The following is a 23593-nucleotide window of genomic DNA, read 5'->3' on the forward strand; positions in this document are numbered from 1 at the left end:
TGTTGAATGAGATGGGGAAAGGGAAGGTCCGGGATTCTACGGATAGGATAGGGAAGGAGGGTGCTGTGTAGCGCTGTGCAAAGAGGAAGGGGGAAGGAGGGGGAGGAGGAGGGGGGAGGATGAGGGGGAGGGGAGGGAAGAAGGCGGCGAGACAGGCGTGCATGCTGTCATGGTCACCGTCTGTAGACGAATGAAGGTGAGGTTTATTAGCCCCCACGCCGCCGTACCATCTACCGGTGCTGCCCTAAAAACGAAGGATCTGAATAGCAACACCGCAAGAGCCCTTAACCCCGCCATCCCCATATCTATGGCGTCATTACCCAACGCCACAACACTGAAGGAGATAGCTCCGTAAACAAAGACCTATCCTCAGGATGAAAGCGTCCTCGTTAATGCAATTGCGACACGGGGCGGCACAGCTCATCACAAATGGATGCGTTTCTCCGTAAGTCACGGATCTAAGAGAAGATGTGCTTCCTAAAGTCCAGGACGACACTCCGCTTGAGGTAGGGTAAGCAACAGGTAGTATCGCAGCGCTGATAAGGTAGAGGCCTATATATATCAGGTCTGCTGCTCTCTCGTCTGCTTCTCCGTCAAGTTTGCTGTTTCCATCAATTATGCTATAGCTTCACTGCCCACAAGCAGAAAGAGATACAGTCGAATGCGCGCTTTCTTCCGCGTGCTCTACTCCCATCATTGTCGACCTTCTATCCCGCGTCCCCTGCTCCGACTCTCACTCCCTAGATCCCCAACATCAAGACCCCTCCGCCATCACCACCGCACCGCAACCATGTCCACCGCTGCCCCATCCTCTACGCCCACGGCACCCTACCTCGCCGAACACGCCACCCTCGCCGGCCCCGGCGACGCCCGCCCAACCGCCCTCCGCATCGTTGACGACGACAACCTGCGCGGTGCCCTCCACGACAAAGTCATGCTAGTCACGGGCGCCACGGGCGGGCTCGGCGTGGAGACGGTGCGGGCGCTTGCGGCGACGGGGGCGCGGGTGTTCATGACTGCCAGAGATAAAGAGAGGGGGGAGGAGGTGCGGAAGGACATAGTCAAGCGACTGGAGAGGATTGTTGAGGCGCCAAGGGTCGAGGTTGTGGAGATGGAGTTGGGGAGGCTGGAGAGTGTGAGGAAGGCGGCGGAGGAGGTTAAAGGGAGGACGGAGAGGTTGGATGTGTTGGTTTGTAATGCTGGTGGGTTTGAGTCTTTTCTTCTCTAAGGGTTTGGCGGTCATCATCTGCTACATCCTCTTCAATGCATCCACGACTGACACCCCCACAGGCGTTATGGCCTGCCCCGAATCCCGCACCCACGACGGCTTCGAAACCCAGTTCGGCACCAACCACCTTGCGCACTTCCTCCTCTTCCAGCTCCTCAAGCCCCTCCTCCTCTCCTCCAGCAGCCCGACCTCCGCCTCGCGCGTCATCATGGTCTCCTCGCGCGGCCACCGCAGCAAGCCCGTCCAGCTCGACGACCTCGACTTCTCCAAAGCGGGCTACAGCCCCTGGGCTGCATACGGCCAATCCAAAACCGCAAACATCTGGATGGCGAATCAGATCGAGCGGGCGTACGGCGGACGCGGGCTGCACGCGCTCTCGCTCGACCCCGGCGGCATCGCCACCGGGCTGCAGAAGCACATGGATCCCGCCATTACCGAGCGGTTTGGCAAGGACCCGGAGATTGCCCGGTTCTCGAAGAGTACAGAGCAGGGCGCTGCGACGACTGTCTGGGCGGCGGTCGGGAAGGTGTGGGAGGGGCGCGGAGGGAAGTATCTTGAGGACTGCAAGGAGTCGCAGCCGAGGAAGGCGGGAGGGGCGAGTCCGCAGGATGAGGGGTACGCGCCTTGGGCGTTTGATGAGGAGGGGGAGAGGCGGTTGTGGGAGGTTAGTTGTAAGCTGGTGGGTGTGGAGGATTGAGTGAGTGTCCAGACTCGTTGGACATGTAGCAAAGACTCGAGATTTCTCGGTTTATCAGAGTAGGCCTCATAAATGATCAACTTTGGAGCATAACCCACAACAAGTTTACGATACAAGAAGGAAGGCCGGAATGATGTACTGTGGTGCTCCATCTACGTTCCAAGTTGTCCGTCATTTGAATCGGGACACGCAACAACGCATACCTTTAGACTGAAACGGCGGCGATATTTCCGAAGCCCTTTGTACAGAGCATGAATCATAAGGGACAGATCTTCTGGTAGTAATTGGTAATCGCGGCCACCATTGCACTGGAATCCAGAGCAACCCATGCAAGGCAGACATCGGAGAGGCAACAACAGGTAACCATGCGCCGAGGGCTGAATCACCAGCAACAGCATATCGATGACGGGGTCTCTATCTACTCAGTGGACAAGTAACAAGAGAAGAACGACAAACAGGCTTAGTGCCAGTCCTTCTAGCGAGCATTTTTCCTTCGCAGATTCATACGACCATCTTGGGGTGGACGTCTGGCTTTCTCATTCTGATACATTCTAGCTGAGCTCGACCTCGGACCTGAGTCTTGATGAACGGAGGAAGTTCAGAAAGAATACAAATTAATTGAGCACCGAACATTTTTGCGATGAATCGCGCTAGCGATAGTGGTCAAGGTACCGATAGCAATCTTAAGACAGAATGGTGACGCATCAGTGACTATCGCCATCACCTCCGCCAAGAGATCCGAAGCAGCTATGGTGCTTGAGGACCAGTGGCGGATAACCGGCCGCTAATGCGCGTACTCCACACCTGCGTAAGCGGCCGCAATCGGCCCGGCCATTCTGGTGATATCCGAACCTCGGAGTGTGAGGTTGATACTGGAGATCAGTAAGTCTCCCCGGAGTAGTACAGCGAGGTCCACTGCATTGATGCGAAGGATATCTGTTGTAGTCGGCTTTCGGCAGATTGCGAAACGTGAGGAACACATAAGAATTGTAGCAATCGCCGGTACCTGATCGTCTCTGAATATCGACAAGGAGTCGAACCAGCGCCTTCAAAATGGGTGCAGTACAGCCTGCAGCTGATCGAGCTGCCCAAAATGCCGTGTCACTGTTCGAGAGTGTTGAAGAGAAGTTCCCGTCAGAGACCGTTGGCGACAACAAGTGGTACCTCGTTACAGTAAGATTCCTGAACGATTGACTGACCGGTCAGGACAAAGCTGATGAGGGGAGAAAAGCTGGCGACCCTCGTCGGAGGAGGAATGCCCGAGATGGCAGCCGATCTATACAGTTACTTAATTCGGAAACCTGAATTGTCGACACCAGAATCAAGACAAGCTCTGATGAGAAGGCTCCGCGAGGCTTTGGTCAAATGTGTCCCGATTGTTGGCGTATGTAAGCCACTGGAGGCCGTCTTCAGCATCGACAAGATCCAACGTCCAGAGGACAAGGATTACTCGTTCTCGCGGTGGGTGGCTTGTTGATATGGACGTATAAAGCCGCCGCAGGGACCTGACATGGTGCGCAGACAAGGCTGGCAATGTGATGAACGCAACCACGCGCGTGGTGCTGCATGGCAGGACCGGATATACCTGCACAACCAGGCGAACATAGACGAGCTGCTCGCTGCCCAGAAGGATTTCGGTAGGTCTGAAGCGCCGAGTGCTCCCGCCGCGCTGCTAACGTTCTGTTGAAGCCTGGATCAGCACCGAGATCACCTACGGGCTCTATCTGTCCGACCACACCATTCTAAATGACGTGGATACAGAATTGGTGGTTCTGTCTGGAATCATGATCCAGAATCTGCGAAGCGAGACACACTGGCATCTTCGCGGCATCCGGCGGATAGGAGTTAGCCAGGAAGATGTAGAGGTGATACATCAATGTGTAAGACATCCGAGCGCGACTACAATTTGCAGGCCAGTAACATCCAGCACAGATCGAGATATTAGCAGGCTTCGCCAATGTGAAGTTGGACAAGGTACCGAGAGTGGCAGATATAGAACATGAGGTCTAGAGGCGGCTGGTATAGGGCCATGCGTGTCGTGCGCGAGGATAAACGCCGTTCACTTGTGGGCGGAGGGGTTTCGTGTTGTAGAAGCGTTCCGCTGAGAGCTGTCGCAGGGCAGCGGCACTTGCAGGAATACGATGGAGAATCAAGTTGCTGTACTTGCACAACAATCGGAGGCTCTGTCATACGTAGCTCGAACTAGGCTATTTCTTGAATATCTCCTCGATGGACGCTGCGAGAAGCGCATTAGAGGGACGGCGAGGCATCGGTTATAGCTATGAACACAGCTACGCTTTTTACGACTTCGACAAGGGCTTAACTTAAACTCGGGAATGCAAGTGTACATCTGAATCGTCTGAGTGAGATACGTGTGACAATTCAAAGGAAGCGGGGTGCGTGTGTAGCCTCAATGCTGTAGAAACAGGGACGTGATATGTGACTGTACGACTAAGTAAGCTCGCGGAGACCATGGTTCACTCCCCGTATAGCTCTTGGCGATGACGCAGAAGGCGTACCTTGCATGATCTTCTATCTCATCTACAGTCCTACTTAACCATCTCAAATCCATCAGCGCAGCGGCACATAAGACCCCCATCTGAAAGAGAGGTGAAGACGGTTACGCTTCAGTTGGAGGAAAATCAGACGCGAGTGAATTTCGGCTATGGCGGAGCCTGTTACTCCTCCGCAGCTGGATCTTCGCTCAAAGACTGTCGTAGTAACCGGAGGTGCAAATGGAATTGGTGCACAAACCGTACGAGAATACTACGCTCGAGGGGCGAACGTAGTGGTTGCAGACTTGCCAAGTTCCCGCACGGCGGCCGAAACCTTGATATTCTCATTTGCTGAGCCTGCGAGAGCGCTTTTCATCCCAACAAACATCGTCGTATGGGACGACATGAAAAGCCTCTTCAAAGCCACGGTTGAAAATTTTGGTCCAGTGCACATCGTTGTTGCCAATGCTGGAATGATGGAGAGCCAGGGTTTCTACGACATGGAGCTGGACGAGCATGGAGAGTTGAAAGAGCCAATTGAGTCCTACAGAGTGATAGACGTAAACCTGAAAGGGACAATGAACAGTAAGGCGGCCCAGGTAGATATGAGACTGGCACTGACGACTGCTAGCATTGCGCCTTGCGATGCATCATATGTCGACAAACCCGGAGGATTCCATAGGTCAATCGCGTGGCTCTGTAGTCCTCGTCGCATCAACTTCAGGCTACTTTGGGGGTAGCGGAGTTGTTTCGTACGTGGCCTCGAAGCATGGAGTGATCGGCCTCTTGCGTTCGTCCCAGATCGCGGCAGCCCGTTACAATGTCCGAGTTAATGGCGTGGCGCCGTTCTTCACGCCGACTCATATCACCAGCAGCTACTCCGAGCGATGGAGAGCCAGCGGGCTGCCAGCAAACACCGTAGAAGATGTAGCATTGGCCATACTGCAGACTTCTCTTGATCCGCTGATGAGGGGTCGCTGCTGTCTGGTAAGGTCTAGGCATCGATTGTTTCCCTATCCTGCTGACACCAGGATGAACAGGCAGCCGGGAAGCGGACGAATGAGATAGAGGCTGCGAGAACGGCGCTGCTGCCAATGTGGGTAGGAGAAGAAATGGCGAACATTCTGGCCGAGGGTGGGAGATTCTTTGATAAGATTGGCGGGTATCCTTTGCCAAAGATTAGGCCGTCATGAACCAGACCTGTCGACTATCCGTAGGCAGGAGACTCCCTGCCACTCCACGAAGGCCTATTCGACCGGTGACAGCAACCTTACGAGCTCAAGGTCCTTTGCTATTGCAGGGCTGTAGCCGGCGCAGAAGTCTAGATGACCGAGCATCTCTTGCCACCAGATGTGCCAGCCAGGAGGCAAAACCTCTCGCAACCGGGGGTCCGATGAGTTTGACGCGGCGTAGAAATATAGAAACTGTCCGAAGAACCTAGTGGAGAGCTTAGCCTACTAGATCTGCGCCATAGATGCTAACAAAGAAAACACTGTTCACTTACTGGCAGCACCACCCAAACTTGAGCAGCATGCAGCTCTTCATCGGTTTGCATGTTCCAGTAGTCGCAGGCCAGTACATGGCGCTGCGTAAGGCTTGACGGCACTCTTCGTAATCTGCCGCTGTGGCTTGATTGGGATGATGCAGCACCTGGTGAAGGAAAAATCTGCCGATGTGGAATTTCGCCACGAGAAATCGGCTGCGGAGCATAGCCTCCGCGATAACATGGGCAGGGCTGGCTTGTCTTCGGACCTGCGTACTATCATCGAACTGCAGGGCATCTGGAAGACTAGCTCGCCACTGGTCGAGCTGATGATGAAGCTCTTTCACCACCCTATATACGGCCGGACTTTTTTCTTCGGCTGTTTCCAATTAGTCTGATATGTACACTGATAAGAAGGAGCTCATACAATCGAAGAACAGGCTGTTCCGAATCCTAGTGAGCAACTTGCGATGCGTCGCTTGCGCCAGGAAGTGGTAATGAAAGTACGAGTCGTCTTCATCTGACGATAGCACGCGGTGTGGTCCATGAACCTGGCGCTGATTCGCTGTGAATTTCGGCAATGGAACTGTGTCCTCGTAGTGCAGCAGGTCGGATGATGGCAGATTCATCTCTTGTACGAGTATTGACTCATACATTAGGACATTCCAGAAGACTCGAGAGATCATGTCACCCTCCTCAGAGTCATAGTCTATAGAATCCGCACTACCAATGTCAGCCTTAAGGTCAACATACTGCACGCGCTTGAATATCTCTTGAGGATTACCAAGATGGTGACTGCAGCCCTATTGATGAGCGCCCAGGAATCGAGCGGCCGAACAATCTGAGCATAATAAAGCCTGAAAACGTCAATGCTAACTTCCATGGTCGTCCTTCTGAGTTTGAAGAAACTCACGCGGAGAGAAGGTAGTATTGACAGCTTTCAAGGTTGTTGGCACACATCAGAAATCCAAACCTTCTCCTTGCTTCATTGAAGAACCGAAGGCCGGGCGGTTCCTCCTGAGTTATGGCATACCAGGCCGGAGCTTTGAAATGACCCTCGGATGCCGAGTTACTCTTTGCAGGTCTAAAGTCAGACGCGGGTGCGATGGGCAGAGGATAGTCGCCTTCTTCATATCCTCGGACAGCAAGGCAGCCGAGTGCCATGACCACTAGCACCAGACAAGTCTCAATCTGGTGACCGAAGTCATTCGCCAACGCTGCGCCCAACGTGGAGTTCGTGAAGCTTGATCTGTTCAGCGCTGGCATCAAGCGGTTGAATGTGGAGAAGAACGCGGATGAAAGACCATTGATCGTAGAAGCGGGGAGCTCATTCAGCCAGGCATCTCCAGCATCCCGAGGATGGGGCTGGATCGACATGTCAAGCGTGGGACGGTGATTCTCCAGGTCGATCACATAATCTCTGGTAAGGTCTTTGCACGCATACTTGAGACTTCTTGGAAGCATCGCTCGCATGGCTGGCCAGAACAGGACCCTATGTTGACTGAATGATATCGGCTTCGGGCCTGAAGGAAGGCCTTCTAGAGAGCCAAGAGCTGCAGAATCTGCTTCCTGAATGGCATACGTGGAGTCCGAGACTGGAGAATGGAGTGCATGACCGTTTTGGCCGCCGGTATTACTCTGGTCTACAGCCCGGATGGAGAGGGTCTCATGTTGCGAAGCCACGAGAGCCGTCAGATGCTCGACCTTGTATTCCAGTCGCCTGATGGCATTGATAGCAACATTCATCGACTGATCCTTTCTACCAAGACATCAGCTTGGTGATTCCTAATTCGAGTAGGTGGATTTACTTGGTCAATCTCCGTTCACCGTAATTGCACTCTACGCCAAGGCTCTTGCAGAGTCCACATTTCGGACGGTCTTCATCGCAGCGTGTCTTTTTCGATCGGCACGTTTCGCACGCCAAAACCGCTAGAAAGTTCCTAGGCCTCTTTACTGACTCCTCAGAGCCACCGTCGTCCACCACCGGAGGATCCATAGTGTCCGGAGTTCGGCGCTTCGCCATTTTTCACAAGTCCAGTGTCGCGCTTCATCGCTCGATGTTGCGCAGATGGCAAGCTGCGCGCCTTTTGTACAGCACTGCCTCGGCAGCCTCTCTGCAGAGCGTCTGGTGATTGGAGATGGGCTATTGTGGGGATGAAGCCAAGGAGGTACAAGGGATCACGTGGTGCCCCGATTGGAGAGCTTGCCAGCAACACAGAACTGTTATATCCACCAATTGCACCGGTAGTGGCTCGATCAGAGCCGTTTTACACGCTCTGATTCATCAAACATGGCCAGATCTTTGGTCTAGACTTCATTGCATCCCTTTGGCCAAGGCGTACTGGTCGGGTACCGAAAGCTAATGCATGTATCCCGCGATGGTGACCGAAAGGAATTGGGGCAGATGCCAGGTGCCATGCATGACAAGGAAGCATGAATGCCGCCAATGAGTAACATCATAAGAGTGCTCTGGACTCGTGGCCTTCGATGGGAGCAAATCACAGCCGTGAATCCAGCGGCAATCCTCTCCATTAAACCCAAACTCCGACTCACAATGCAACTCCCATGCTGCAGCAACGCAAACGGGTATCAAGCTCTCTCAAACCGGTAAGTAATGATTCGTATGTCCGGGAACCCTATCCCTGCACTTGTCGCATCCCTCAAGGTACCCAACGTGAAATTTCCACCTCTTCGTTCCGTGATTGTAATCGTGCGTGCCCCGCTGCTCTGGCCAGGCCGCTTGACTCTCCTCGCCGTCACCGTCACCGTCGTCGTGGCCTGACGGACGGTGCAACGGTGTCAGACGTTTTCCATCATGCAGCGGAGATCGTGGGAACTCGTTCTCCACAATTGGCGAAGGCATGCGGCGGTCGGTCCCGAGCGAATGCTTATGTAGTATCGATACAGTGAGCCCTGTTGGAGGAGGGTCTTCGAGGTCCATGTTGCTGACGTCGCTGAGGCTCCGCGAGACTAGCGGGGCGTGGTTGAAGGCGCCGTAGATGGGTGTTGGGATCCTGCCGCCGGACACAGTGGCTTGCAGCAATGAATGGTTTAGAGGAGAGGGCCGAGAAGGAGTTGAGGCTGGATGGGAGGGCGTGCGAGACCACCGCTTGGGTGGGGGCGACATGGGGTCGAGGTCCATGGCTGTATCGCCATCTTGCTGGGAAGGACTTGGAGAGGGATTTGCGGTATGCGTGGCGGAGTTGTCACCGTCAGAGCGAATTGTTGTATAGGTATGCGGGCCCGCAGATCTGACACTGAACCAAGCTTTAGAAATAATGACACACGTATAGTGGAGGAAGTCTTACGGGGATATGCCTGAGACGTTACGTCTCTGCACGACGTGTCAGCAGCAAAGCAGATTGATACGGGAATCAAATTCGTGGTATACCTTGGACGAGTTCCAGCCTTCAGCATGCAGTTGCTCGTCTTCACCTCTCGAACGCTTCATGATGTTGGCGTAGAGCATTGCAACTTCCAAGCGCACGGTTGACGTGAGGGCTCTTGTATCTAGAGTCTGCTCTGGAGAAAGCAGCCGATGGCTAGAGACGACATGACGGCGTTGCGAAGAAAACTGATGCAAGCGCCGAGAAGTTTCAAGAATCTGGGGTGAAACGAGATGGTGCCTGGTGCCTGAATCGCGAGGAATTCTGGAAGTTGCGTGATGTACTAAGATGCGTGAGAAGCACGGCTACATACATGCGTTCCCAGCACAGGAGCCCAGCTCGAGAGCTTCATTCACGATGTTAGGCGTGGGCCGAACTCCATGCTGTCCTTTGTTCTTTCAAGCTCCAAGGTGAGAGAGCCAGGTAAGGACCAGGGTCAAAGGTAAGCTTTACATAGCGCGTGGTCTAGCGCAGTCTGCCTGTCAGCCAATCAGAGCATGCCACTATGCTGGGCTTCTCCGGATCAGGAGAAATCAGCGCTGCCATAGAACTGCAGTTTAGGCGGGAGCATGGACATCTAAACAACGTTCTTCAGATAACGGCAGCGATGGTGCCTCTACTCAAGGTCTTATGTTGTATCTAAGTTGACTTTTTGTATATTACTCATTTCTACTGGCTATTTCATTCTGCGAAGAACATACCCCAGCATCTGTCTAAAGAACGCTAAAAGAAAGTAATAGTTCAACTTCTACCTGAAGAGAAGAAAGGCCCCACTCAAATCACAGAGCTTAAGACCTAACAAGGACACCTACTACAAAGGGTCACTATCGTAACAAAGCATTCAGACACCATGAATCTCAAGCGAATGGTATACCCGCCGTATCGCAAGGTCCGGCCGCAAAGAAGCCGCCTTGGTTCGGTAGGTCAGTGATAACAATATTCGGAGGCGGATTTCTCCCCAACGGACAGATGCCTTGCAGTGCGGGTGGCGCCGGGGCCATGGCGGTCTTCCGGACGACAGAGGAGCAGGCATCACCGCCTTTACCACTTAAGCCGGTCCATGCCCAGAGTAAGCAGTTTGATGTGGCCCAGCAGCGGGAGCAGCAGCGCTGAGGGATGTAATCGGTGCCGATCGGCACAAAGTCGAATTCGCGTTTTACGTCAGGATAGTAGCCGTTGCCTAGCAAGGTCGGATTCCTGCACGCGGCCAGGATGAAAGTCTCGACGCTGACCTCTGTGACCGTCGCGGTGGTGGTCGAGGTTGTTAGGACAGTGACTGTAATCAGGACCACGATATCGAAGACTTCGGTGGTGGTTGTTTCAGCGAAAGTGGGTACCATAGAAGTCTGCGTAGGACCGGTCTGCGTAGTAGTAGTCCTGGTGCGGACGGTAGTGCTCGGCACAGTAACACTCAGACATCGACAAGCGGTGGAGATAGCCGAAGATGCAGAGGCCCGGAGATACGGAGGTAGGTGGCCTGACGTTCCTGGAGTTCAACAGGCTCAGCATCGCGCTTCAGAAGGGTGACAGAGGACAATATAGTTGTGGTGGTGCGCTCCGTTACAGTAGCAACCTCAGGGACCACAACAGTAAGCGTCGAGTACTCTGTTTCAATATCGAGTACTCTATTTCAGTGTCGACGATTGTGTCGGTGCGGGTGGTTGTGAAAGCAGTCACCGTAGGAGCCGGTAGTACAGTAGTCCCCACAACGATGGATGTCCGTATCACAGTCTGGATCCCGAAAAACGAAGAGCAGAATGGAGTCGCCCTGTTAAGCCTCAGGGCAGAAAGAGTCAGGTTAACTCTTGAGCAGACGTTCACTTGGCGCTCCACCAAAGGGCTGGCGGAAGTGAACGTTGCGAAGACCAGGTGGTTCCAGAGCCTCATGATTGCCAGGTAGGGGAGGTCCGGCAGTTAAGGCTTGTGTGCGATGACAAGATCTAGTGCTGAGCTAACACTCTCGGTGCGTACTGGCTACGCTGGACGGCGGAGGAGGCGGAAGTTCTGTCTTTTGGTCTCTAGCCAGCTTGTCTCAAAGAAAGCCATTGTTTTTCCCTCTCTAGGTCCCACATGTAACAATGCCCCAGGAAGTGAGGAGTGACCGGCCTTTACCACGCCAGAACGTGTTGGGCAGATCGCCAAAAGAAAAGCCCAGGGAGTCGGGAGATGCTAGCAACGACGGTGAACTGACGGTCCCAGTAGGATGGAATGGCAGGAATCGATGCTGCTCCAACCATTCCATACGGGACTGAGTCTCTTTATTACCATACTCGCCAAGGTCCTAGAGCAAGCTGAAATGCGCGGTATAAACTGCAGATGCAAAGTGTGTACGCCCAAAAGCCTCTGCTCGTAACTCGGCCAGCCTCTAAATCGCTCTTCGCCTTCCTGGCCCTCTTCAAGGTTGGTTCACCCCACGTGGACCGGTACATGTCCAAGCCGAATGGGCAGTGTCTGCAGGTGGCATGCTTGCGTCGACAATCTGAAATGTTTCCAACTGTCGAGCAAGTGCGGTAGACGTGCTGTTATACCAACTACCTCCTGATACGGTAGCCAGGTCAGCGTAGCTCGTCCAGTGAGGCCTTGCGCCATCTTTAAACTGCCATTCGGATCCGCGAAGGCTTGTCAGGAGAGGCTACTCCACCCAGTCTCAGATTGTGACGGCAGATCCAGAGCGCAGATCGACAGCTGAAATCCTGAGCCAAGAACGAGGCTGATAGTAGGCAACGGCTGAGAGACGTAACTGCCAGGAAGCGTTCATCCACGCAGCATGCAACTGTGGTGGCAGAGCGGGCTGAGTGGCTTCAGCCCTTGATCAGCTTTTCAGATATGCGCATCATGTAAACGTTGATCATGTTCCTTCAGCCGAGAAACAGCCAGCCACAGTGTTAAGCTGGGAGTTGACAACGGCACTGTGCAGAGCTGGCTGTCTGTCGTGCGGCATGGGATCTGATCAGATCAAGCCCAAGAGCCCGGAACAGGGAAGCAAAACGCGCGATAAGCTCACACTAAACGGACCGGACGAAGGCCGGGGCGGGGGGGAAATCTCCGCACAACGGCAGCCAACAGCGATGTGCAACGGTTCGATAGTCACATGGTGATGAGAGCTCAAGCTGGAGGTGCAAAAGGTGCATGACATCGCTAAATAGAAGGTTGCCGCATCTTACACCTGAATTTGGCTGTGACGTGCGGCAGCCTTCTTCTTGGAATTCCCATGCTTTGGTGGTCTACTCCTGGCGGATAGACTCGGATTGCGACGCAAAGGAAATATAATCTTTACTTAGAGACGGGCAGGGCAAATAGCTGAATACGAACGGCGAGAGATGCACAACAGTAATTTGAGTTCCTACAGGTACTACTTGCTGCTGTCCCCATTGAGAGCCATGGATTGGTGCTAAAAGCAAGTACAGGACTCCGGAAGTGGTCCGCATGCGACGCCTCCGACGATCATCGGCTGTGAGTGGAAGAATGGGGTTCTTTAGGGGATGGTCTTTTGCTGTCCCAGCTGATGTCAGAATAATAACTTCACCTGTGCACGTACTCCGGGCATCCCGGGCATGCGGCTCGGCGGGAGGGCAAATGGCGGTGGGTCAGAGCTGCGGACGCTCCGATGTCGCCAGAAAAAACCCCCACCACAGCTGAGCTTTTCATGCGGCTTGACTCACTCTGCACACCGCTTACGATTCCCTCACAGCCGCCACAACACCAGCTTCGAAATTGAGATATCAGGAGTATTTATCGTTCGAAGTTCATTCTCGTGTCAACTGCCTTATCATCAACCCAGCCTCCAACATGGTCCAGCCAGAAGTCAGCGACGACGTCCGCGGTAAGCCCCAACCCTCCTACCACCCCCAATTGCAACACCATAGCACCCTACTAACCTCCTCCCGCAGTTCTTGGATATGATCCTCTCATTCCGCCCGCGCTCCTCGCCTCCGAGCTCCCCGCCTCCCCAACCTCCCTCGAGACCGTGATCCGCGGCCGGCGCGAAGCGGCGCGCATAACGACGCAAGCCGACGACCGCCTCCTGGTCATGGTCGGCCCATGCAGCATCCACGACCCCGCGGCAGCAGTCGAGTACTGCACGCGACTGAAAGCCTTGTCCGAGGAGCTCGAGAAGGACCTCTGCATCATCATGCGCGCCTACCTCGAGAAGCCGCGGACGACGGTCGGCTGGAAAGGCCTGATCAACGACCCGGACATCGACGAGAGCTTCCAGATCAACAAGGGCCTGCGGGTCAGCAGGAAGCTGTTCTGCGACCTTACGGCTACGGGGATGCCGATCGCGAGCGAGATGCTGGATACGATCTCCCCGCAGTTCTTGGCTGATTTGATCTCGCTGGGCGCGATTGGTGCGAGGACGACGGAGAGCCAGCTGCATAGGGAGTTGGCGAGTGGCCTATCCTTCCCGATTGGATTCAAGAACGGCACGGATGGCAGCTTGGCGGTTGCGGTGGATGCGATTGGCGCGGCGGCGGCGAAGCACCATTTCATGGGTGTGACGAAGCAGGGGCTGGCGGCTATTACGAGGACGACGGGGAACGAGCACTGCTTTGTGATATTGCGTGGTGGAACGAGAGGGACGAACTATGATAAGGAGAGCGTGAAGCAGGTGCGGGAGGCGCTGAGGAAGAAGGGACAGAGGGAAGTTATGATGATTGATTGTTCGCATGGTATGGCTTCTTGCCCCGTTGCCGCTTAGCAGCAAGAGTGGGAACTGACGGTTGTGAACAGGCAACTCGAACAAGGACCACCGCAATCAGCCCAAGGTAGCCAAGACCATCAGCGAACAGATCCGCGAGGGTGAGACGGCTATTGTGGGCGTCATGATCGAGTCGAATATCAATGAAGGGAGTCAAAAGGTGCCTGCGGAGGGGCCGTCTGGGCTCAAGAAGGGCGTATCGATTACTGATGCGTGCATTGACTGGGACACTACCGTCGGAGTTTTGGAAGACCTCGCTGCTGCAGTGCAGGAACGGAGAGAGAAGAAGTCGAGCGCGACCAATGGCGCCAATGGTACGCACTGATCTGGATCCGGGTTAATGTGGCGTCAGAAAAGTTGCTGCGTATAGATGTTTATTTGGGAACGAGGCGGCGGCGTCCGTCCATGTAATTTCACGATCTGGCGAAAGAAAGGTATCGGGAAAGCTTCTCCATTTCAAGACCAATGTCATGTTGTTGCTTGCAGAATACAGACCCAGACAGCACACGATTCCCAGCTCGTTACTGGAAGAACATCCAAGAAAAGCTCAGAACAGGATCTCAAACGCCATCCATGCATACCGCGAGACATAATGGCAGCCGGACCGAGGCCCCCTCTGTGAAGCTGAACCGGACCGCAGACCACAAGTCACGCTCAGCGGCCGTTCCAGGCGCCGTGCCTTAATCCTCTAGGAACCCTACGTCGGGTTACTCGTAGATCCATTTGGCGCAGCTTCTCCGCTTGTACACTATTGAGCGATAGGAAATCCTCGTTGGACCACCTCCAATCCTTGGCTAGTGTCGTCTTAGCATCAGCCGCGCTGAAGACCCAAAGATGTCAGCTTGTATACGGATGAAGCTTGTGGTAAGCTATGGAGGAGCAAAGCTGAGGCAGTCTTCCATTCTACTCACTCTTGACGGGCTTTCTTTATAGTCCGCTGTCTTGCTGCAACGTAAGAGGGATCTTGCCGAAGCGCCTGAAGAACCTTGGCCGTATTTTCGGGGTCATATTCGGCCTCATCGGAGTCCGAGTCGATTTCTGTGGTAGGGGCGGGCGGCGGCAGACGGGGGGCGCATGTTGTCGTCCTGGTTGGCAGCTTCGGAGATGGCAAAGTGCGTGGCAGGTCTTCCAGCGTAAGCGGTAAGGTGGTTGGCAATCCGGGTCGAGCACGCGGTGAGACTTGGGAAGACTGGAATGGGAAGTCAAGATCAACGGTACCCCACGCGGCTGAAGCGAAGGCGCCGAGTGCGAGGACGTTAACGATTGTAAAGAGACGCATGATGATGATGATGATTCCAAGGACTGGATGCTCAAGGTATGTGGGTTCGTCTAAGGATGTGCAGTCGGTGCTTGGATATGCTTTGTTCGTACTGGAGATAGATTGTCGAGACTGAGACTGGGTTCAAGGGTCTTGGAGACTCTTCCAGTGAGTTGGTAATGTCAAACAGAAGGTGGACATGAACTATGGTGTGACGCAGGAGCGTAGAGACTTCCCCATCTGGAACCTCGCTGCCTTGGGCAGCTTCCTCCTGCCAGGAACCACGCCGCTCACAATATGAAAAGACCGCATCTGGAACGCCGGCCTTGCCGGCTGAAGCAGCCTCATCCCTGCAACAGGCTCGTTTCGACACGACAGTTTCCGAATTGCCAGGTAGTAACCGGCTGCCGGAGTGAAGCGATAGGGAAGGTGCAGTCTCGCGGACGCGCAGCCGGTTTATGCCATGCGTACCGCGAATGGCCCATGAGCAAATCGGTGAGGCGCGATTGAGCTCACATGAATAGATTGACCTTCTTTAATTCTCCACACAGCATCTCTTTGACTGTGAATCTCGTAGGCGCTGAGAGCTGGAGAGATCGATCATACGAACAGCGTGCCATCTAGCCTGTAGCGGAAGCCGTAGAAAACTTAACAGGACATAAAGCGCTACCGAAGCACAAAGTTCAAAAGGTCCAGATGTCCTGCGCTATGCTGCTTTACGACGTTATCCCAGATGGAACCGTCGAGAAAGTCGCCCGCCACAGTTGCTGAACCAACAAGACGATAGTGATCCCCAACTTCTCTGACTATAAACAGCACATTTGCTCCGAGAAAGGTGCAGAGATAGTCGCCGGCCTGTGCATCGGTGAAGGTCATGCACAACTTTGAATCGAACGGGAGTCGTAGAGTAGCGTGAGTAGGTTCGCAATCAAAGGATCTTAGGACGAATTCCTCCCATGGATCGACGGAGAAATGCGCCGAGTACAAGTCCAACATCAGGTGGGAGGTAGCACTCCACTCTTGAGATACGGTTCTCCGGCCATCTCTCATAAACTGGAGGGAATTCCTATTTCCTAGAAAGTTATAGCGAATGATAAAATTCAGCAAGGTGCTTGCCCCCCGTAATCGGAGGATCAAAGAATAGAAAGACCGTAAAACGATGAGCGATTCCAGCATAGTTTGTTGAAAGTACAAGAACATTGAAGAAATAGGTATGGAGGGCTCGTCACTGTTCCGGCCGGCGCCAACGAGACGGCTAATGATGAAGCCTCGCACTACCATCTCGGTCATGTCTTCTGAGAATCTGGCCACAGGCGGGGGGTCAGATTTCTCCTCCGGTAACGTAAACTGTTTGCTCCAGTACGCAACACCACCTGACGCACATCTTGGCATAGCGACTGTCCAGTCCGGCGCCCATGATGGCAGTCCGGAGATCTTCCCCGGACCCAGACAAGCGCGTAGGACATCCAGTCGTTTTGTCTTGGAAGTCAAGTATCTAACAACCTCTGTATACACCCTTGTCACCGGTTGGCTATAATCTGGCTCCAGTATTTCCTCAGGGGAACGCGCTCTACGCGCTTCTTCAGACAGAGCTAGTAGGCCGTACACTTTGTCGCGGTGGTCTGTTGCCTCGAAGGCTGAAAATGATGCGATCAAGTGAAGGAGGCTTTTGTGCGCTGTTGCAACGGGGTCGCGAAGATATTGAAGATCGATAGCTTCGATCAAGAGGAGTACTCGCTGAAAGCCACTCTCCACATACGGACTTCTCCTGGGATATGAGTGAACAAGTTCCTGGATATGCCTTGTCGCAATATGTATGATATCCCATGACAGTTCTCGTGATCCGCACATAACGGTGGCATCCCGTGCTACTACGATTTCCTGGACAACCCAAGTACGGTGGAACCAGCTTCGGCTGAAGAACGCTCTGAGAGCTTTGATTGTATTCTCATCTGGTGCTAATCCCTTGGATCGGTTCTGGTGTGCTGCGAAGCCCCTTTGCACATTCCAGTGCTTCAGAAAGTATCTCGTGTGCGGTCCCGGCTTGGAGAGATAAACCACAGCGCTACACAGGTAGGGGTAGTAGGGGCCTCGAGGCATTATCCAGATATAAAACAAGAAATTGAGGGCGTAAGATAGAAAGGAGTCTGACGTCAAAGATAGTTCAGTCCTCAAAGCCAGGCATAAGCGCGAGAACAGTGTTGCAAGAATTGTAGTCCGATTGCCGTCGTGCCATTGCTGATTTAGTGAAGTGAGATGATCCATGGCAAGCCCGCTGTCGTCGGTAGCATCTCCGAGCCATACAACTGCTCGTTTCGCGTTCTTATATATGTGCAACATACGAAGCAATTCATGGTTTTTTTCCGGGACGTCTTTCTGGTTGATACAAACGGCGTCGATCCACAAACAACGGTCTTCGGTATCGTGTCGGAGGGCGCGAAGTGCGGCATGAAGATTCTCCGTTACCCAGAAATCTTTCCCGTTTAATCTGATATGCTCCGTTGTAAGGTTGCTGCCCCATGTATACGACAATGCCTCGTACGAAATCTCAACATCAAGAGGTACGTGTATGAGCTCGCAGACAATGCTGGACATGCGATCTCTAGCGGCGAAAAGACGGATCAAACGGATTTGATTCCGTGCGCGATCGAGAGGTGTGTAAACAAAGGAATCCATTTTAGATTTTGAAGCGATGACAAGATGTGACATGGTATCTAGCTGCACTGAATCGACAAGGTAATTTCTGACATATGTTGTAGATTCAAGGGTGCTGGCTGTGTTGGAGGAAATGAGGCTGATGTCGCCGATGGCTCGGAGAGTTTCCTGGCGCTTAGGAGGTGGCTGAGCTCAAGGCAGCAGACTTGGCTTGGACCTGGTGGCGGCGCGACCCGGTAATTGTACGAGTACCCCGAACCAGAACTGGAATAAGAGTCAATATATGACCGTCCATTCGAAGTCGGGTAGTCACGAATGATATGTTGGAGTTCTTCCCTAAAAACAAACGCCCACAGACGAGAACCGCTCTTGCTGCAAAGATCTTGGGCACAATTCCCTTGCCGAAAGCGACATCCCTGTTAAGCAACTCACTGTGTGATATAGCATTAAACGCGTGCGTCGAAAGCCAAATTAGGATGGTAAATCTCCCTTCCTTTAGAACGGAAGGTCGGACACCGGACAAATCCATAGCATGTCCAGACCGACCTACGCAAAACCCTAGCAGGTCAGGTCATAGATCGGCCGCCCATCCGCCCCGATAACGCCAAAGCTCGGGTTACTGGACCAGTCCTGATATGCATACCAGAAGACATGCGCGCTGCGGAACGCCTCGCACGCGACCTCCTTCCAGTAGCTCTGCGCGCTCGCCACGCTGGGCACGCTGTCGCCGAACTTGTCCCCACTGACCGGCTGCCCCGTTTCTGTAATCCAGACCCACGTGCCCGGCTTGACGCGATGGACGACGTCGCGGGTCGCCTGGACGGAAGCCCAGAAGACGTCGCGCATCTGGACGGGCGTCGCGCCCTGCCAGTAGGGATAGCCGTCCATGCCGACGAAGTCGCAGGCGTGGATCACGGCCTCATTCGCTGTGTCGACCCTGCGGCAATCATCAGCCCCCTTCGTTACACTCGCACACGGTTTGGGACCAAGTACCATGCAGTCCAGGTATCGACATGCCCAACCTCCTGCGTCGCCCCTAGCCCTCTGACCATGCCCCTCACGTCATAGATCTGGCCCGCGAGCACCGCAGCAGACGTCTCCTTGCGGTAGAGATCCTCGCTGCCGACGGAGATGGCCAGGATCCAGCTGGTGCCGTAGGCGTTGATGGCGGCGACCAGTGCGTTCTTTTCTGCCTCGTAGTGCGCCGCGTCTTGCGTCCAGATGCCGACGAGGAGGTTGGTGCCGGTCGCGAGCGCGGCGGGCACGGCGTTGGCAAGGGTCCCGCAGTCTGAGCTCGCGAAGAGGCGGACGTCGATGAAGGAGCCGGGGAGGGATTTGAGCGTGTTGAAGGCGAGCTCCCAGTCGGCGCGGGTTTTGCAGGACCCATCTGGGTTGTTCGCGCCGCTGATTGGTGTGAGCGGTTTGTTATAGAGTAGTGAGAGGGAGGAGCGTACATATTAAAGCCTTTCCAGTAAGCCTCAGTAGTTGCGAATATCGCAGCGAATGCGGCGGCGAAGTTGAAAAGTCGCATAGTGAAAGACAATGGTAATAGATGCTATCACTGAGACGAATGAGAAGTTTTGTGGCTTGGAGAAACGGCGTCAATGGAATGATTGAGGTTGGTGAAGTTGAGCAAAAGCAGTCAACTGACCACCTGCAGACTGCGAGTACAAGAATAAGGCGTTCAATTGCTGCACCTGACCGCTCTGAAGCGGAAATCGCGCTGCAGCGACATGTGGCCGCATATATTAATTTGTGCTACAGACAGGACGAGAACCTCGCGCGCTGCAAGGCACGAGGAAGCAAATACTCGGTCGCTGGCATGGGAGGTCGCGTTCTTGCACGCCCTCAGAATTTCTGGTGGAATGAGTGACGTCAGATCCCGGGTGAGGCCTGTCCAGGTGTGGCATTTAGTCCAGTAGATGAGATTGATTCATCCTATTGAAGTTGCTCGTGCAATTGAAGTTGAGAGGACGGTGTCTGAGCCGTCACAGCTAGTTTTGGCCTGTCAGGATGATGTGGAGCACTTCCTCACCTCCATCAAGCACCTCCACACTCCGCAGCCGCAAGTATATCCTCAACATCTACCCGTTCAAGCTTAGGAATGCCCGCTTCACCTAAGCGCTCTTTCGGCTTGACTGCAACAGCAATCATATAATCCTCCTCAAAGGCCTGAATCTCCATACTCACATCCTCCACTCTTTCGTCGTTCAGATAAACCTCCGCATCACTTACCCTCTCGCCCCAAACTCCGTGGGTACTGCACCGCGGCACCATTCCCTGCCTCGGCGCCCTCACATTCCTAAACTCCAGGTCCCGCAGCCAAGGCGCCATCATCGCCTCTCCCGTCAGCTTTATATACGCCTCCTTGTAGCCCCAGAACGTATAGAAGCGCCTCAACTTCGCATCGACGATCAGATCGCTGCCGAACGTCCTCGTCTGCCCGTTCGCTAAATTCACTGAAACTTCCTTGTCACGCGTGACGCATCTGTCCAGTCGCCCTAGCTCCTCCTCGCTGATCGTGCTGCCGTCCAGCAACGTCAGCGGCTGCGGGAGCGTGTACGTCATGTCCCAGATCTCGTCGTTGGAGAAAAACTCCGTGTACGTGTCCATCCAGCGCTCGAAGCCCTCGGTGTCGAGCTTCGCGTAGTCGTTCCGCTCGTTCACGCAGGTGATGTCGATGCCTACTTCCACTTCTGGCGTTGCCTCTTCTTCCTTCTCTCCCGCTTCGTTATCGACAGACCAGCAAGCGCCTATCAATGCCACCAGTCCTGCCTGGTGTGAAACATTGAAGTCGACCCTCTTACGGTTTCCAGCGGAGAAATTGGTGGATGCGGTGGACAGGTGGCACGGTTTCCCATGCCGCGCATCCCCTCTGCGTGTGAAGCTAATCTCGGACCACGGAACGCCGAGCGTGCGTGCAGTGTAGAAGCGTTTGAGGAGCGCGGAGCCCAGCGTCATACGCGCATCGCTGATGTGGTATTTGCTGCGGACATTGTGCTGTTCAGCCTCGCTGACGAGCGCGAGCGCTGAGGAGGCCTGTGGTTCATACTCGGTCAGTCGCTATGGTTGCGGGAGGAAAAGTGAGTGGCGCACGACATCAGAGATCCTATCGCCTGGCCATAGAGTCCTGGTGTCGAGGAGCCAGCAAGTCAATTCCGGCGCGGTATGAGGCATGGCTCGGAGGAGGTGAGCTGCGGTTTTCGTCGGGGACTGAACGACGATCCCCAGCTTATCGATACGACCCCTGCACGAATTTGTTCGGATGACTCTCATCCTCCACAAGCAGCACTCCATCGCCCATTGCGCCAACCGCACCCCCTCGCTCCCCACCCAGACAATGACCCAATCCAGACCCCAAATCACCGTCGGCGTCCTCGCGCTCCAAGGCGCCTTCAGCGAGCACCTCCAGCTCCTCCAGCAAGCCGCCGCCGCACTAGCGGCAAACCGCGTCGCCGGCCCAGCATGGCGCTTCACCGAGGTGCGCACGCCGGCCGAGCTGGACCGGTGCGACGCCCTGATCATACCGGGCGGTGAGAGCACGACCATGTCGCTCGTGGCGTCGCGCTCCGGGATGCTGGAGCCTTTGCGCGATTTCGTCAAGTGAGACGCCCCAGCCGCCCAGCAGCACAACGACGCAGCGGAACGGACAGCTAACATCAGGTGCGGCAGGGCACATAGAAAACCCACCTGGGGCACCTGCGCAGGTCTGATCCTCCTCGCCGAGTCCGCGAACAAGACCAAGAAGGGCGGGCAGGAGCTCATCGGCGGGCTCGACGTGCGGGTCGAGCGGAATCATTTTGGCAGGCAGGTCGAGAGCTTCACGGCGGAGCTGGACCTGCCGTTCCTGGCTGCGACAGAGGCCGTGGAGACGAAGACGGATAAGCGGCCGTTCAGAAGCGTGTTTATCCGCGCGCCGGTCGTCGAGAAGATACTGCCGCATACGGCGGGGATGCAGGTAGTGGAAGCGGCGAAGGACGGGACGATCGTCGCGCCGTCGCGGATGCCGACGGATGAGGTTGCGCGGAGGGAGTTTGATAAGGAGGTTGAGATTATGGCGAGGTTGCCGGGACGGGCGAAGGCGTGGTCGAAATTTAGTGATGCTACTGCGCGGGAGATTGGAGAGGAGGGGGATATTATTGCGGTAAGACAGGGGAACGTCTTCGGGACGAGCTTCCATCCGGAGCTGACGGGAGATGAGAGGATCCATGTCTGGTGGTTGGAACAGGTTTTGGCTGCCATCAGCCGCAGAGAAGAATTGCTACAGTGATAGCATAGGAACAGCGCGGCGTTTGGGAGTATAGATGCATCATGAGCGGGCATCATGGACAACTAGAAAGTAGACTTATACATCGACTACGAATAAAATCCAGAATGAAGCAAACAAACGTGAAAACCCCTTTCTGACCTTCGTAGTAGTCTTATCTGCTCCGAACGCCTCCGACGCTGTCCCGTACGCTGAACATCGCATAATGCGGGTGTAGCAGCCGCACACTTCTCAAAACGCTTCGTCCCGAATGGTTCGAGTAGTTGATGCTGGGATCTGGGGTTGTGGTGATGAAGCTTGCTCTTCGCACTTCAGCTGTGTCCCGGTAGTAAGTCATCATATCTCTCCGCACTTTGTTACCACTTCATCCCCACAAGCTTGGCGGTAATCATCAATGGTTGCAATCAGTCGTGGTCCAAGTCCTCCGCGAGCGCTCTACCGTACCCGCCACGTCCAGGATCGTACTCGTCTCGGTATTCGTCGCGGACCTGCCCGCCAGACTTGCCGCGCCTATACACAGTAAGACTCTAAGCCCCAAGTCTGCCCGCGTAAACGTGACTTACCCGTATTGCCTGCCCTCGGCAAACCCCTCGTCAAGATCGGTGCGTATTATCCGCTCATCGAGCTTCGTGCCGCCGATGTACTTCATGCAATCTAGCGCGTCCTGGTGGGTGTAGTATTCAACGAAGCAGAAGCCGCAGGGGGTCTTCTGGAACCGGTCGAGGCCCATCACTAGGCGCTTGATTTCGCCGCATCTGAGGTGGAGTGGGATGTCAGTGACCAATTCCGCTGCTTCGAGTGTGAGCCAAGGCGTACTTCGCGAAAAGCTCATGGATCTGTTCCTCGGTGGTGTAGAAAGATCTTTGATGCGGTCAACTAGTGAGTCTCCCGATGATGCAAGAGTGGTTGTGAGGCGTACAGGTTGCCGACATAGAGCGTGGTAGCTTCTTTCAACTTGTCTTCAAAGTCTGGTGTCTTCTCTCGGCGGTAGGGGTCTTCGTCGTCGTGGTCGCGGTCGCGGTTGAATCTGCGCTTTTTGTTCTATACCCAGGTTATTAGGGCCTTTTCGATCAATGAAAGAGGGATCAAAAGGACAGGATGCTTACCTTGCTAGCTGCGTACGAGCTGGGCTTGTCCAGCCTATCGACCGTGTTCCGTGTAGTTGGGCGCATGTTGGGTTGTTTGTGAAGCTGTTGCGCGCGGCAGCAGGAGCTTTGAATGTCGGAGGTGAAGGCCGGCGCGTGAAACAGCAAGCAGGGCCACTCGAATTGAAGGTTGCCACACGTCCTGGCTCAAATCACGTGTGTCGTGCAGCAACCTTCATTTTGGATCGCCCTTGGAGGTTCTGCCTATCAAGAGCTCTGTCTCAGTCGGAAGCTTCGCGTCAACCAAAAGCTTCCCCACGCTCACCAGGTGGAACTCTAA

General features: G+C 54.5%; 10 protein-coding genes across 10 annotated transcripts; 5 read left to right on the forward strand and 5 right to left on the reverse strand.

The window, feature by feature from the left end:
- Nucleotides 1-790: 790 nt before the first annotated feature.
- Nucleotides 791-1925, forward strand: W97_03861 (uncharacterized protein; the record flags this gene model as incomplete). Its single annotated transcript, XM_007781755.1, has 2 exons — nt 791-1202; nt 1291-1925. The coding sequence occupies 2 exons, from the start codon at nt 791-793 to the stop codon at nt 1923-1925; spliced, it is 1047 nt and encodes a 348-aa protein (XP_007779945.1).
- Nucleotides 1926-2978: 1053 nt separating this feature from the next.
- W97_03862 (uncharacterized protein) lies at nt 2979-3935 on the forward strand (the record flags this gene model as incomplete). The annotated part of the gene is made up of 5 exons (XM_007781756.1): nt 2979-3085; nt 3132-3386; nt 3447-3562; nt 3615-3805; nt 3858-3935. 5 exons carry the CDS (start codon nt 2979-2981, stop codon nt 3933-3935), a joined length of 747 nt encoding a protein of 248 aa, XP_007779946.1.
- Nucleotides 3936-4590: 655 nt separating this feature from the next.
- On the forward strand, nt 4591-5613 carry W97_03863 (uncharacterized protein; the record flags this gene model as incomplete). The annotated part of the gene is made up of 3 exons (XM_007781757.1): nt 4591-5005; nt 5052-5407; nt 5461-5613. 3 exons carry the CDS (start codon nt 4591-4593, stop codon nt 5611-5613), a joined length of 924 nt encoding a protein of 307 aa, XP_007779947.1.
- Nucleotides 5614-5667: 54 nt separating this feature from the next.
- On the reverse strand, nt 5668-9354 carry W97_03864 (uncharacterized protein; the record flags this gene model as incomplete). Its single annotated transcript, XM_007781758.1, has 8 exons — nt 5668-5857; nt 5934-6254; nt 6309-6640; nt 6688-6760; nt 6817-7662; nt 8573-9160; nt 9212-9237; nt 9295-9354. The coding sequence occupies 8 exons, from the start codon at nt 9352-9354 to the stop codon at nt 5668-5670; spliced, it is 2436 nt and encodes an 811-aa protein (XP_007779948.1).
- Nucleotides 9355-10146: 792 nt separating this feature from the next.
- On the reverse strand, nt 10147-10629 carry W97_03865 (uncharacterized protein; the record flags this gene model as incomplete). The annotated part of the gene is made up of 1 exon (XM_007781759.1): nt 10147-10629. The coding sequence occupies one exon, from the start codon at nt 10627-10629 to the stop codon at nt 10147-10149; it is 483 nt and encodes a 160-aa protein (XP_007779949.1).
- A 2449-nt stretch (nt 10630-13078) lies between these two features.
- Nucleotides 13079-14313, forward strand: W97_03866 (phospho-2-dehydro-3-deoxyheptonate aldolase, tyrosine-inhibited; the record flags this gene model as incomplete). The annotated part of the gene is made up of 3 exons (XM_007781760.1): nt 13079-13112; nt 13180-13959; nt 14021-14313. The coding sequence occupies 3 exons, from the start codon at nt 13079-13081 to the stop codon at nt 14311-14313; spliced, it is 1107 nt and encodes a 368-aa protein (XP_007779950.1).
- Nucleotides 14314-18459: 4146 nt separating this feature from the next.
- Nucleotides 18460-19432, reverse strand: W97_03867 (glycosyl hydrolase family 17; the record flags this gene model as incomplete). Its single annotated transcript, XM_007781761.1, has 3 exons — nt 18460-18838; nt 18895-19305; nt 19356-19432. 3 exons carry the CDS (start codon nt 19430-19432, stop codon nt 18460-18462), a joined length of 867 nt encoding a protein of 288 aa, XP_007779951.1.
- Nucleotides 19433-19941: 509 nt separating this feature from the next.
- Nucleotides 19942-21078, reverse strand: W97_03868 (uncharacterized protein; the record flags this gene model as incomplete). Its single annotated transcript, XM_007781762.1, has 2 exons — nt 19942-20940; nt 20998-21078. The coding sequence occupies 2 exons, from the start codon at nt 21076-21078 to the stop codon at nt 19942-19944; spliced, it is 1080 nt and encodes a 359-aa protein (XP_007779952.1).
- A 163-nt stretch (nt 21079-21241) lies between these two features.
- On the forward strand, nt 21242-22171 carry W97_03869 (glutamine amidotransferase; the record flags this gene model as incomplete). Its single annotated transcript, XM_007781763.1, has 2 exons — nt 21242-21504; nt 21574-22171. The coding sequence occupies 2 exons, from the start codon at nt 21242-21244 to the stop codon at nt 22169-22171; spliced, it is 861 nt and encodes a 286-aa protein (XP_007779953.1).
- A 401-nt stretch (nt 22172-22572) lies between these two features.
- On the reverse strand, nt 22573-23340 carry W97_03870 (uncharacterized protein; the record flags this gene model as incomplete). Its single annotated transcript, XM_007781764.1, has 5 exons — nt 22573-22678; nt 22732-22923; nt 22985-23029; nt 23088-23209; nt 23275-23340. 5 exons carry the CDS (start codon nt 23338-23340, stop codon nt 22573-22575), a joined length of 531 nt encoding a protein of 176 aa, XP_007779954.1.
- Between the last annotated feature and the right edge of the window lie 253 nt (nt 23341-23593).

This window comes from Coniosporium apollinis (genome assembly GCF_000281105.1).
Source record: "Coniosporium apollinis CBS 100218 chromosome Unknown supercont1.16, whole genome shotgun sequence".
Lineage (NCBI taxonomy): Eukaryota > Fungi > Ascomycota > Dothideomycetes > Coniosporium > Coniosporium apollinis.